This window comes from Nannobrachium achirus (genome assembly GCF_963921795.1).
Source record: "Nannobrachium achirus genome assembly, chromosome: 5".
NCBI classification, from domain to species: domain Eukaryota; kingdom Metazoa; phylum Chordata; class Actinopteri; order Myctophiformes; family Myctophidae; genus Nannobrachium; species Nannobrachium achirus.
In genome coordinates, this window is record NC_137814.1 from 41879045 (window position 1) to 41893652 (window position 14608).

General features: G+C 44.2%; 1 protein-coding gene across 1 annotated transcript in view; it reads right to left on the reverse strand.

The window, feature by feature from the left end:
* b4galt2 (UDP-Gal:betaGlcNAc beta 1,4- galactosyltransferase, polypeptide 2) overlaps positions 1–14608 on the reverse strand; it is a gene marked incomplete at both ends in the record, with an annotated part of 214159 nt that overhangs the window by 124799 nt on the left and 74752 nt on the right. Inside the window, 2 exons of the mRNA XM_080726978.1 lie at positions 10745–10861; positions 12616–12734. Of these exons, the coding sequence (XP_080583104.1) occupies positions 10745–10861; positions 12616–12734 (236 nt within the window). The remainder of the gene's footprint in view (positions 1–10744; positions 10862–12615; positions 12735–14608) is intronic.

A 14608-nucleotide genomic window follows, 5' to 3' on the forward strand; every position in this document is an offset into this window, starting at 1 on the left:
CACACACACACACACACTGATTGTATTACTAAACTATCTATCTAGGTATACACACACAATAAAAAACTAAACTATAAAGAAATGTATTCTTACTGGAAGAAGTTGGAGGAACTTCATACACCTACTACAAACCATGGATTGACATCTAGACCTACTGCACATACAGTATGAAACAGAGCTGATACCTTTATGTACTATGAGGAAAATAATGCTGCTATTTGTACCCTGTATATATATAAAACTAGACCAGGTCAACCTGGTTGTGCCAGACCCCGGTTCTGCCAACCATCTGGGCCTATAAATTTAATGGTACATTTATAGGCTGTCTGTCCCTTTATAGGCTGTCTGTCCCTCCCTCATGTCATCATCATTTGTGACATTGTGATGACATGAAGGCTTTGTCTGTCGGTCTATCCCTCCCTCATGTCATCATCATGTCATCATCATGACCATCTATGGAGAAAAACCGGACAGACCGACATTTGCTTATGTAGGCCTACCCATTTCATGGGTCTGGCAATGACAATGCGACATAGCATTTTCAACTGTTTTTTGCCAGACCCATGAAATGGGTAGGCCTACATAAGCAAATGTCGGTCTGTCTGTCCTGGTTTTCTATATAAAGGGTATATATGATGATGACATGCCTACAAAAGGCATGATGTCATAAATGATGATGACAGACAGGGGGTCTGGCACAACCAGGTTGACCTGGTCTAGTTTTATTGTATGTGTGATACTTGCTTTGGCAATGTAAACGTATGTTTTCTCATGCCAATAACGCTCCTTTGAATTGAATTGTATATTACCAAATGCACCCTACGTGGAAAAAAAACAATAGCAGGTCAGGCTTATTGACATCGGTTATTGATTGATTGAAGAATGTATTACAAGCTTGCATTAGAGTAGACCTACAGATTCATGGCTCATTTCCACAGGAACACACTTTATGCATCTCATACAGTGGTGTGTTCTAGACTTTTTTTGAGGGCATACGATCAGCTACTATTCGTTTGGCCAGGGCAGACGCTATAGTACATAATCCCTATCAAATACGCTACTTTGAAAGGTTCACGAGGGCAGACGCCGTTCATATTTTATTGTTCCTCCATCACGGAGGTATAGAGGCCGGCGCCTGGCGGCGCCGTGCCTGCGAGGGTGTGCCAAGTCGGGCGAGGTGTGGAGGGTAGTCCCCGGTGAGTCCCCAGAACACAGCACTGATCTCATATAACATTGAAAGACAGACAGACGTATAGAACATATTGAAACGTAAAAAGCATAGCTTTATAATGCTTACCCGGTTCGCTGATCGCAGCACACCGAGCGACCGGGTCGTCCTCCTTGGCTAAGTCCACGCACGGCCTCATTTGGGTGTATTAGCGCCCGCTGCAACTCCGCTCTCCGGGGCCATACCTATCGGTGCAGCCGGTGGGCGCCGTAAGATGATACACTGCTCCAAACAGCCTGCCTCCGGTCCGGATCACCGCCGTAGCTCCTCCGTCCACTGTGGATGGCTGGCGACGTTCCTTGGCTCCCCCGACACAGCAGCAAAAACACAGAATTCTCTTCAAATCGCCGGCATCAGCGTTCAACGGCATCACCGTTCATCCTCACGCGTCGCCTCAGTCAAGTCCCAAACGCAGCCGCGCAGCAACAAACGAAAGTCCAACTGGTGCTTCGGGTTTTGATTATGGTCGGTGGCGGCGCTGGGCAGCTGCGGGCTTGGTGTCCACGGCCACGGGGCATGGTTCGGCTGCCTGCTTGGTCTCCATGTGCGGCCATGACTTGCTCTCTGATCAGCGGAGCAACGGTCCGGTAACTGGGACGGCGTTTTCTTTTTCTACAAAATGGACCCCAACCTACAAAGAAACTAGCCCTTCCCTTCCCCCACTCCTCCTAGGTAAAACCTTCCGATCTCTCTCTCTATCTCTATCTCTCTAAATAATACTACATCTAATGATTTTATAACTAATTCTAGCTCATTCTCTCAATATATCTCTCTCTCCCTCTGATTGCTGTGTGTCCGCTTACGGTAAAAGTCACTGAATTCTTTGAGACCCTTGTTTCTGGGGGGAACCGGCCAATCAGCATGCTTGAATTTGGTCACATAAGCGTGTGTTGTCATGCAGGGGCGTCAATTGGGTATGGCAGGGGTATGCAGCTGCCATACCTTGACAGGGGGAAATAATAAAAATGTACTTTTCATCGTGCCTGTTGCTAAGGTATGGCAACATGACTGGTGTCTTCACCAGACACCAGTCATGTTGCCATACCTTAGCTTGTTCTGAACTGACGCCACTGAATTGTCATGCATGACGACCGTCCCATCGTCCAAAAGGGCTGTATCTTGGTTACCGCATAGATCCAACACTGTACTACTGTAATATGAAAAAAAAGCATCTGGCGTCATATGACGCCAATATTATTTTCTGGCATCATTGCCAAGGTCGTGTCGGACGTCATATGACGCCCTGGCACTGAAAGTGTTAAGGGCGGGGAGGGCAAATGCAAGTGTGCCGTCGCTGACATCAGCAAATCGGGGACAGCCTGTTCTGAGAACCCGTGGAAAGCTTTTAACCTCCGCCTTCCCAAAAACAGAGAAAGACACAATGGTCAGAAATGGGACTTTGTGAGGATAAAAGGTGCTAGTGGGACCCCAAAAAAAGGTTTTAAAATAGGCAAAGTGAAAATTCATGGTGTATCACCTTTAACCAATTGGTGGAAAGTAACGAAGTGCATTACTCAAGTACTGTACTTAGGTAATTATTTTAGGATTTACTTTACTTTACTGGAGTATTTACAATTTTCTGTACTTTTACTTCTACTCCACTACACCTCAGAGACAAATATTGCACTTTTACTTTAGTTACTAGTTACTTTGTAGGTTTTGATTATAATCAACCCTATATATATTTCGGCCATTTGAACATAGCCGATTTAAAAGCTGACAATGTGTCGCGATGCGACATATACATCTGACAACTTCATAATGAGTATTTTCTACTTTCGGTACTTTAAGTACATTATGACGCCAATACTTTTGTACTTTTACTCACGTACATTTAGAATTTCAGACTTTTACTTGGGATGCACCCACACCAAAGTACCTATGAGGGTGGATTCCCCATTCCACCAATGCATTTCAATGAGAATGGAGCGGTTTCATGCCAGCAGAGGATTTCTGCAAAAAAAATGCTCCATTTTCATTGAAATACATTGGCGGAATGGGGATTCCACTGTCATAGATAATTTGGTGTGGGTGCAGCCTAACAGAGTATTTCTACATTGCAGTATTGATACTTTTACTTGAGTAAAAAAAAAACAAGTACTTTTTCTACCACTGATCTTAACTGAATGAACTCACTGCCAGTGCTGCATCTTCTCCAAGCAGTGTACAGACCTGTAGCGGTGATAAGTGCTGCTCTCATAGTGATATACTGTAAACCATGATTTATACTGTACTTGTATCATGTCTCACACCGAAAATAGTGATGCACAAGCTCAAAATGCGCTGTGCTGCGATGGACTGTGAGCTTGTAGATCGGCTATTTTCGGTGCAAGACACCAGCGCGCAACAAAGTACAAACCAGAATAAAGTGTGAAGTTAGCGGGTTTGTTGCCTTGCTCAAGGACACTTCAACAGTACACATGGCTATTGTGGGACACTAAACACCCACACACTCACACTCACTCATGCACGCGCGCGCACACACAACACACGCACACACACACACAGTTTGTGGGTGGTGTTGCCAGACTTCTGTTAGATGATACAGTTTCTCTTCTCTTAAAAGAGCCTTGTTCAAAAAGCCTTTTCATTATCAAAGTACAAAGAGAGGAGCTGTTGTAGAAAATGTTGCAAATGTTACGGCCATTATACAGTAACCACCGCTATAAGATACCCTGGCTGCCAGCCATGAGAAGGGTTTTGGAGGGGCTCCAGAACTAAGTGTGTGTGAGAGAGAGAAAGGGACAAAGAGACACAAGAGGTAGACAACAAGAGAGGGAGACAGCAGGCTTGTTGGCTGTCCTTGGGGTGATGGTATCTTCGCTGTTCCCAAGGCCGACCAGAGTTGGTGATGATGGTTCATTTGGTTTTTAACAGTTCTACTGCCAGATTTATTATTTATTTATTGGGGCTGGTGCCAGCAAAAAGCAGCTTACCTTTGCGATGTTATAGTAAAAGACCTATTCATTATTTGCAAACGATTTTTTATTTTTATTTTTATTATTATATGTGTACTTTAGCCAGGCTGGCGGCAGAGGGCAGCCTTATGCAAAGAATAGGTGTGAATTGGGCCGCTCCGCTTGCCGTCGTTCAGAGCATAGAAATGCATAATCTAGATCAGGTCCACAGAGAACAGCCAGGAAGTGAATTGGACATCATTGATGTTTACGTGTGGTGGAGATTTGAAAGCAGCATTACGGGAGATGTTTTTACTGTATACACCCGCGCGACCCCTCATCAGCTTACAGTCATCAGACAAGGTAAAAGAACGAGCGTTCGTATTGGCAACGAGCTGGGTTCAAAATTGGGGAGAACGGGAACATCCGAAGCGGTAAAAGAGTTAATGTCCACAACAAGCTACAGTACATGGAATCGCCTCCCTGATCTATACATACGTAGTACGTAGTACCTGACCTTTAAATGTAATCCGTTTAACAACTTAAACCCCAGCGTCTGTTTCTTTTCAGGACCAGTTCAAAGATGCTAGACTAATATCACTGCTTGATATTAGTCTAGAATCTCTGTGTGGAACCAAGGTGCGGAATAAAAAGAAAACGCCTCTCATGATAAAGTATTTGCATACTGGCCCCTGATTGGTCCCTCACTACTTCAGAGCGGAGCCAGAATCTGCCGAAGGGCCTTTCTTTTCTTTTCTTTTTTTTCATTTTTTTTAGCAATGGCAGATTCATCTGGTTTCCAGGATACAAACATGGTCGATAACACATGAACATGAGTATTGCATGAACCGTAATTGAGACCAACTTTTTGTGGACCAATTACACATACTGTCCACTCACTCACTCACGCACGCACGCACGCACGCACGCACGCACGCACGCACGCACACACGCACACACACACACACACACACACACACGCTAATTTAACATACTGAACTTTGGGATCAGGCATACTAGTAGCAGGCCCAAGGTCCCTGTTGTGAGAGCATCCGAAGACAGAAAGAGAAAAGCATGCGTGTGTGTGAGAGAGAGGGAGAGAGAGCCTGGAACATTGCCAAATCAAGACCAGGGCAGAGCAGAGCAGGGGCATCCGCGGAACCAAAGGTTCACCCCGCAGGGGGGGAATTACGGCGTTGCTTTGGGCCCGGGGGTGCAGAGAGGGCAGAGAAGAGAGCTCATTACCCATAAAGCAGCAGAAAAGGGCGCTCGCACCGAAGGCAAGCGGATAGCGAACTCAAACGGTACATTGTAATAAGTCTATTTCAGGGGTGGAAACCTCATATGTCCAAAACTGTTACTTTTCTGGACTCACATTCAAGAGCTTGTGGATCTGCTACTACGTGATGCTTTTAAGTGACTCTGTAGTATGATCAATTAGGGCATTAATTTACAGAAAAACACAAAAAGTTACAATATGGAGATAAGAGGTTTCTGCTGGACAGCAACAAGAGTAGAGTAGAGCAGTGGTTCTCAACCTTTTCAGTCCGCGACCCCCAAAATAATCATATTTTAATTGGGGACCCCCCACCCTGACGAGCACTAAGAGTTGAGGCTTTACATTTCGTATAACACGGTTCTATTTTCACAATTTCTGTCTCTAATATTTGACAATTTGGCCAATGTTTAATTTATCATGTTAGAGGCATTCAAAAGTCCTTAAATTGGCACTTTAGAAATGTGCAGATACCCTCTATACACTATAAACCTTATGTTGGTTTGTTTACTGTTGAGTGAGAAAACAATGTTGCACATTAAGCTATTCTGGGGACCCCCCAAAATAATGTGGGAACCCCCCTGGGGGTCCCGACCCACAGGTTGAGAACCACTGGAGTAGAGTGATGCTTATGACCTACTCCAAGCAGAGCAGCTTGCACTCGCCAGAAAATCGCAGCAAAACGCTGCTGTCATGCATCTCTGTTTTTTCCACGGTAAATTAACTTCATCATTCAAGAGCATCGCACCTCATAAAAGGCACTGTTTTGGACGGTTTCTACCCGACAGCCTTGAAATAATCGATAACTCTGTGATCACAGGCACATTGTGTGGGATAAAAAGTAATTACTTTGGTACGTTTTTCTGTTCTCCTTCACCACCACTGGTCAACAGTGTTCAGAATGCACAGAACAAGACAAAATAAATAAAATGACAAAACAACACAAAATCCCTATGGCTTTGTTTGTGAGAAAGTCTGTTTACTGCCACACTCCCCCTGAGGTAGACCTTCAAGCCATAAGGCTTTGTGTCCACCAAGATGTATTTTCCTGAGAGCAGCGCATGTTTTTCATTGTTTATAACGGGAGCGGCGCATTTTTGGGAAATTCCAGCAGCTTGGTGTCGCACTGGGCATTTACCTTGCGCTCCCATGTGACATGCGCAGGGAAAAAAGCCCAGTGGACACGAGGCCTAAAGGAACACTGGAGAGAGTAGGGCTGTCACATAATCGTCTAATCGTGATTATTTGACATAATCGTGATTGTTTGACATAATCGTCATAATCGTTTCCATGTCAAAAATAGTGGAAATAGCAGATCTACAAGCTCACAACGCGTCGCATCGCGACGCATTGTGAGATTGTAGAACGGCTATTTCCACTATCAATGTTCTTTTTTAAGTATAAAGTTGTCAAATATGTCAGTAATTTCTTTGTATATTTAGCTTATGTGTCATATCTACCATGTGTAACTTCAAAGCCTAAAAGCCAAACATAAATGTAATTGTCAACGACAAAAACACAATTAAATCGTTAATCGCAATTATTTGAGAGAAAAATTAATCGTCATGTAAAATGTCATAATCGAGAGAGGAGATTGAACTAGAGGTGGGGGGGGGGGGGGGGGGGGTTGGAGGCATTCAGGGAGAGAAGGAGGAGTATTTTCTGGTCCATTACTTTTACCACTTCAGCCAACAGATGTCTGCTCAGTTGCGTCTGATGAGAGCACAGCGGGGGAGCAGTTATAGGGGTTAAGTGTCTTGCTCAAGGACCTTCCAGGGAGGGTGTTTTTTGTGCGTCTTGCCGCATCACCCTTTCTTGTTTATTTTTTATTCTTTTTTTGCTAGTTGTTTTTATCGCTCTGACCTTTGGACACTGCACTATTAGGTTGTGTTAGTAGTTTTCTTTTAGTATTTCTGCTTGTGTTTGACATGATGTAGATATACTTGTTGCACTAACTAGCATTGACTGTTATGGTCACTTTGATTTGGGCACTGTATTATTTTTTGATAGTCGTGCTTTAAGACACTTAATGTATATATATTATTCGTTCCCTTTCCTGTTGTACCTTGCTCTTACTGTACTTACTGTACTCTGTACTCTGTTCTTGTTTTTTCTTTTTATCTTTTTCATACTTCTCTGTAACTTTGTAAATAACCGTATACTGCTGTGCTGCCTCTGGGCAACAAATTTTCCCCTTGGAATAATAAAGGTATCTATCTATCTATCTATCTATCTTAACGACTGAGCGAGCTGAGGGTCGGAAAGCAGACCTTCCCGATTACCCAGAGGCCTCTCTGGTCTCTCTGAGCCTGCTGAGCTACAGCCGCCTCCATTGTTTCATCCTCTCTAACACCCTTGGTGTTGATTTACAAAATAGAACCAAATGGAGACGGATACATTTGAGAGGTTTACATGCATGTGCAGGACTATAGGTGGGCGTTCTGCATGTGACGTGTCAAGCATCTGACCAATTTGGTGGTCCTCTTAAAGATGGGGTGCCATGATTTTCCCCCCTATAAAACATGATTATCTATTATTATGATTATACTAGGAGGAAGAATTTTTTCCAAAAAAGTGTACAGAAAGAGTTAAAATGATGTTTTTATGTGGCCACACCCACCAGTTCATTGGTATGCATGGTTTTCATGGTGGGTGGTGACCCAGCTGAAGGGGTTGATTCTATGATGTAATAAGAAACTGTGTTTTTGGAACGGCACGTTTGACCCACAAGATGGCAGCCTCCAGCTAAAAACCCAAATAAAAAAGATAATGCATAATTGCTCATAACAACCACACCAGGAAGACGACCTCCTGACCTAGACACATGAAAACCAGAAAAAGTACAAAACTATGGCACCGCCTCTTTAAGCTCACCTCATTCACTCTTGCTGTCGGTGCCACTGAACCCGTTGTTTGTGCTTTGTTTTCTCCCAGCACCATCCCAGCACCACCACCAGCGCAGGCTCTGCTTTCCCTAAGGGTTCCATTTTCCCTTTGGGGGTTTGTTATGGATCTATTTCTCCCTGCTCTTAAATGGTTGTCTTCTGTGTTTAGCAGGGAGTAATGTATAGCAGAGCCTGAACGCCAACATCAAATATTGCCCCAGGGACCCCCAGATGTAAAAAATGACCAAATGTGCAAAAATGACCAAATGACCACCCCAACGGGGCTGCTCACGGGGAATTCCCGGGGACCACCGACTCCTGGTGCTCCAGAACGGATGCAAAAGTGGTGGCGCCCCCAGTGGAGGACCCCCTGCCACTGCAGCGCACATAAAATGCCGTAACTCGGGCTAGGAGCGTCCGGGAGAGCCGCGGCCGGTACCTATTCGTCCGCCAAGGCAACGCGGAGACCCCACCCCTCATTTCTCACATGGCCCTATTCTAGCGCCACCTTCAGGCCGATTTTTAAAACACATTTTTGGACACTGCTCCTACAGTTTTTGCCCTAAAATCACGAATATCACTACACAGCATGTCTACACTCATGTCATCAACATGGATCAGGAAGATTTTGGAAAAACAAATTTTTGCCCTATTTGTGGAGATAAGCCACCTACGGTCGCTTATCTCCCGATTAGGGAGTCTTACTGGTGAATAAAATGTTCTCAAGCTGTTAAAGTTCTCAATGTATTTGTGAGTTATCTGACTGAATTACTCCTTTTGTGTTTTGGTCCAGAGAAACGGTCCTTGGGCCAGTAATATCACATTCACACAACCATGTGCTTGGGAGAGTGGGATACAAAGAAGCATACATTTTTAAAGGAGAAAGGGGTATTATTAGTCTGATAAAGGGGCTTATACTTTCCATCAGGGAGGACTTGGGGCTACAGAGATTCTAGTCAAACCCAATTAAAAGCACTCAAATTAAAACATAGCCTGACCTGTATCATGTCGAACATGGATATTATGTTAGCAGCACCGCTAAGGAAGGAAGGGAGGCAGGCTCTGACATTTTATGACGATCCCGGGGAAATTGAAAATGGATTTCATTGTGTTTTTTTTACAATGGCCCTCTACCACAGCCTGTGGTATTTTATTTTATGTTATTGTGAGACACTGTCAGTCACTCTGAAGCCTTTGGGAACCATTCCTGTGTAATAAGGAGTACTGAGTATTGAGGTCATTATATGACACCCTGACCATTATGCACAGTATAATTCATACCCATAGTTTAATATAACGCATACAGAACCCACACAAATGTACTGTATAGGACATATGTGAGCCATTATGTGTGTGATTCTACATTAGCCCAGTAGCAGAGAACACAAGAAACGTGGCACTGATCAGTACAGCGGTTTACAAGATTAGCTCAGGAGAGAAACACAGACAGTACAGTACATCATTCAGAGCCATGCTGTAAAATAAAATCACATCAGATTCTGTGTGCAAGGGCCTTAAATTCCAGGTTTTACTGTGTGAACTTCATCACGACAGGCAGTACCCAGTAGTAAAACCCTCACTGTTAATCTAACTCTGAGAGTATACAAGTGGAACCAAACAGACCTGTACACTCTCACATTTACACATGGATAAATGTACGCTGTGGATTTTACTGTGTAGCAAACTGGCCAAGCACAGGACCTCGTCATCACCTCACCATAGCAGGCCAGCACACTGCGCAACACATGGCCTGTTGGAGTGTCTAAACCAGGGGTCTTCAACGTTTTCAGGCCAAGGACCCCTTAGTTGAGGACCACCTTTTCAATAGTTTCATCGTTTGACAGCACAATCATCAGTTTATTTTGGATTCATGTCAATTTGTGTTTTCAGATATTTAACCACTTGAACTGTCAATACTTAATAAACTTGAGTTGACCTTTCACTCTGTACTTAGTCTGCTCTTTTCCCTCTCTACATCAAACCTTTTGGTCGAAAATAGGCGATCTACAAGCTCACAACGCCTTGCAGCGCGAGGCGTTGTGAGCTTGTAGATCGTCTATTTTTGGCTAAAGTTCTCAGAATATGGACAAATGGTTAATATAAAAAATAAGAAAAAGGTTTCTATCACTCAAAGATTTGGAGGACCCCCTGTAGTAACTCTGGGGACCCCCTAGGGGTCCCAGAACCCCTGTTGAAGACCCCTGGTCTAAACGGAAGTACTGGAATGTGGGCGTAAGTACCGCCCCAAGGAAGTTAGGTTGAGGCTTTACAGAGCCGTTCATTGTCTTTTACATTCCTCGCGCATGAAACCTGTGTTATGATTGGTCGGAGAAGACAGCTTCCGAGGGGAAGAGCACCCGATGGAAGTCCTGCCTTATAGACACTCTCTGCAATAGGGCTTTTCTCCACAGAGATGAGAAAAGGGAACGAGGCTAAGGAGACCAGAGCGTCTTCCTACCTGGGTGATGATGTAGATGCCGTAGTCGATCTTCTGCCGTCGGAGGATAGGGTGGAGGTAGTGGAGCCAGTACTTCAGGTGGTTCTCCCTGTGGCGGAATGGGATGATAATGGCCACCTAGATGACAAAAGAAGGAACACGCCCAGAGGGTTATTTGTATTTTTACAACACATCATGATGTTACTCTTCTGTACCTGTACATCTATGCATTCTATCTGTAACTTTTTACTGCTGTGCTGTCTCTGGCGCCTGAATTTCTCCGTCAGGATCAATAAAGGTATCAATCTATTCAACTGGGTGTGGGTGTTGTGTCAGTGTTGTTGATAGATTTTTGTATTTTAGTTTTACTTTTATTATTATTACCATTTACTACGACACCGGACTGCCTCCCGAAATTGCAATGCGGACAATGAGAAGTGAAATGAGGCGTCACTAGTCATCACTAGCCACTCGTTGGAAGCGCTCCATTGGCGGCTAATGGGAAACAGACGTTGCGGAATGCAAATTACACTTTGATGAGGAGGATGAGCTTTATTTCATACTAGAGCAGGGGTCTTCAACAGGGGGTCCGGGACCACTAGAGGTCCCCAGAGTTACTGCAGGGGGGCCACCAAATCCTTGTGTGATAGGATAATTATTTTAAATGAACAATTGAACCCTTGCGTCCTATACTCTGGGGAGAACTTCAGACAAAAATAGCAGATCTACAAGCTCTCAACGCCTCGCACTGCCAGGCGTTGTGAGCTTGTAGATCAGCTATTTTTAGCAAATATGTTTGGTGTAGAGGGGAAAAAGAGCAGACCAAGAGCAGACAGAGTGAAAGGTCAAGTTTACTAAGTATCGACGATTTATGATTTATGATAACCCTTTTAAGTGGTTAAGTGTCAAATAAGTCTATGAATCTATATATTGATACAATATGTAGAGGGGGTCCCTGCTTCATCTCTCTCTCTGCTAAGGGGCCCTCTGCCTGAAAACGTTGAAAACCCCTGTACTAGAGAGGTTCTGCACCGAAAACCTGGCAGCAGCGGGGAATCCGCCATGGTTAACTAACTGTCACAGCACAAAGGTATCGCTGTGCTGTGCTGTTCATTCTGTATAGATCCAATATAAAACTAGAATCCCCCACTTGTCAGCCAGCCAGCCAGCCGGCCGTCGAATCAGTCAGTCAGACAATTAACTACCTAGCTAGACTGCTATGTAATCAGTGGCAGTATAAGTACATGATCAGTCAGAACCGACAGGTAACGACCCAGCTACAGTATGTAATCAGCCAGGCAGTCACTTATCTGTTTCCTAAACCATCTTTATGGGTCGCGACTCGTGAAGTAAATATCCTTTTTCAATAATAATCAAACAACAAATTACCTACCTACCTAAAAGAATATATATATATTTTTTAATCTAAGAAATACAATAAATTTAAAAACATTTTAAAGAAGTAAAAGTAAAAACAGGAGCTTGTGGATCTACTATATTCACTAGCATTTGTCTTTTGGGTCATGAGATAAAAGGTTTGGGAACCAATGCTCTGGTCACTTTTGATTTGGACACTGTACTATTTTTATAGTTGTGCTTAAGGACACTTTATGTATATATATTATATATTATTTGTTCCCTCTCTTGATGTACCTTGCTCTTTACTGTACTCTGTTCTTGTTTTTTCTTTTATCTTTTTCTTACTTCTCTGTAACTTTGTAAATAACCTTATACTGCTGTGCTGCCTCTGGGCAACTGATTTTCCCCCTTGGGATAATAAAGGTATCTATCTATCTAATCATCTAGACAGACAGATGATTAGACAGACAGACAGACAGACAGACAGGCAGACAGGCAGACAGGCAGACAGACAGGCAGACAGACAGACCGACCTTCCATCTGGGTCGACAGTCGGGGGGCGTGTAGCGGCCCCCTTCTGTTACGTTGGGATTCTCTTTCTGCACGCGCTCCATGGACATCTGGGAGCTGAACTCGATCAGCAGACGCCCCACTGCGGGAAACGACAGGGGAAAGCAAGAGGACGCACGCAAAGTAAGCGGGCGAGGGAAACGACAAGGGGGGGGGGGTAGAGAGAAGCAGAGAACATAGGGAAGGGTGGGGAGGGATGGAGAAAGAGAGAGTGGGTTGAAGGCAGAATGGAGTTGAGAGAGAGAGAGAGAGAGAGATGTGTTAACATCAAAGAGTATACTGTTTGTTTATCAAAGCAATGTGTACAAAAATAATAGTTCCAAGGGATATGTTTGGCATCAGGTGGCATTTAATAGGAGGCACAGAGATGCGAGCGGATATATTATTCCTAAAACACAAAACAGAGACTTTGAAGTCAGTCGGAGCTAACCTGACGTGAAGGGTAATTATACTGTTCAGTGATGCTCCGCGCGCATGTACGGTCCCACCATATGTTACGCTAGCATAAAAACCTATCCATCACTCCTTTGAACGGTGAGATTAAACGCTAAATAAAGTGTGTGATGTTGAGTGTGTGTTTGCGTGTGTGTGTGTGTGTGTGTGTGTGTGTGTGTGTGTGTGTGTATCGCACCACAGTAAAACTTGTGAAACTGTAAAACTGTAAAACTGGGAACAGCAAATTTGGTGTGCAGACTCTTTTTCTTATTTATTGCATATTATGTTTAACCCTAAGTACAGTAGTAATTAGGGCTGGGTTCGGATACCGCGGCCTACCGCGGTGTCAGGGTCCTTACCGCGGTCAAAAAAGACAAAAAAATAGGCTATTTTTATTGAGAACGAGCGAGTTTTAAAACGGGGGAGAAGCGAGGACCGCATGAGCTCCATGCCGCTCTGCTCTGGGCCGTGTACCACACGTTGGAAGCCGCCCACATACGTCACTCACACACACACACACACACAGTGCACGCAGGGCAGTAGAGTACGGAGCACAACTCTATGACGGAGCAGCAATGCAGCATATACTTTCTCTGTAATCCACTCGACACAAGGATGTTAATACATACCTTGTGTTGTAGCATATCTTTTTTTATTCATACGGATTACTGGCGGAGCGCGGGCCGCGTGGACAAAACCGAAAATGAAACTATTTTACTTTCTCCAGCTCCACGAGTCCACCGCGTCGCACGTTGTGCTCCGTCCAGCGGCGCGTCGGCGATTTTATAACCTTTTCTGTCAAGTCTTGTAACTAAAACCTGTATATAGCAGCACTCAATCACTGTGATTTGAGAGTTGAGACGTGACGTGAGTTTACAGAATCACTGTACACGATCTGACTACCCTTCCTCTTCTGGTTTGTTCACATAGCTGTTTGTGTCTGAAAAGCCCAAGTAGCTAGCCTACGTTACTATGGTAACCCGACAGTGCAGATCTAAAAGCTCAGAACGCATCGCGGATGCGATGTGGTGTGAGCTTGTAGATCTGCTCCTTTGAAAGCCAGACCCGCTGTGCTGTACGGAGAAGTATATCTCGGGCAGTCAGGCTGTGTCGCCTCTCCACTGTGGAGAGGCGACTTTTGGGAAGATGATTGCAATATTTTGGCTTATCGCCGAACCTTAATTAATAGATACGGGGGTGCGGTAATTACCGCAGTACCGGCGGTAAATGGGAAGACGGTAATCGCGGTAACAAAATGTCCATACCGCCCCAGGCCTAGTAGTAATGAGGAATAGACATTGCGAGGAAACTTTTCCTAGTTCTCCTCACAAGGAGAAACGACTGCTAGTGTCACGCACCAGAGATAGCAGATCTACAAGCTGTAAGTGAGAGCTTGAAGATCGACTATTTTCAGCTTTAGGGCTTTGCTTTGGTCTAAAATGAAATAAAAAATAAAAAATGGCATTCATAAAATCAGCATCCTAAAATGTTGATGTCTTCACACGTATGGTAATACCAGTA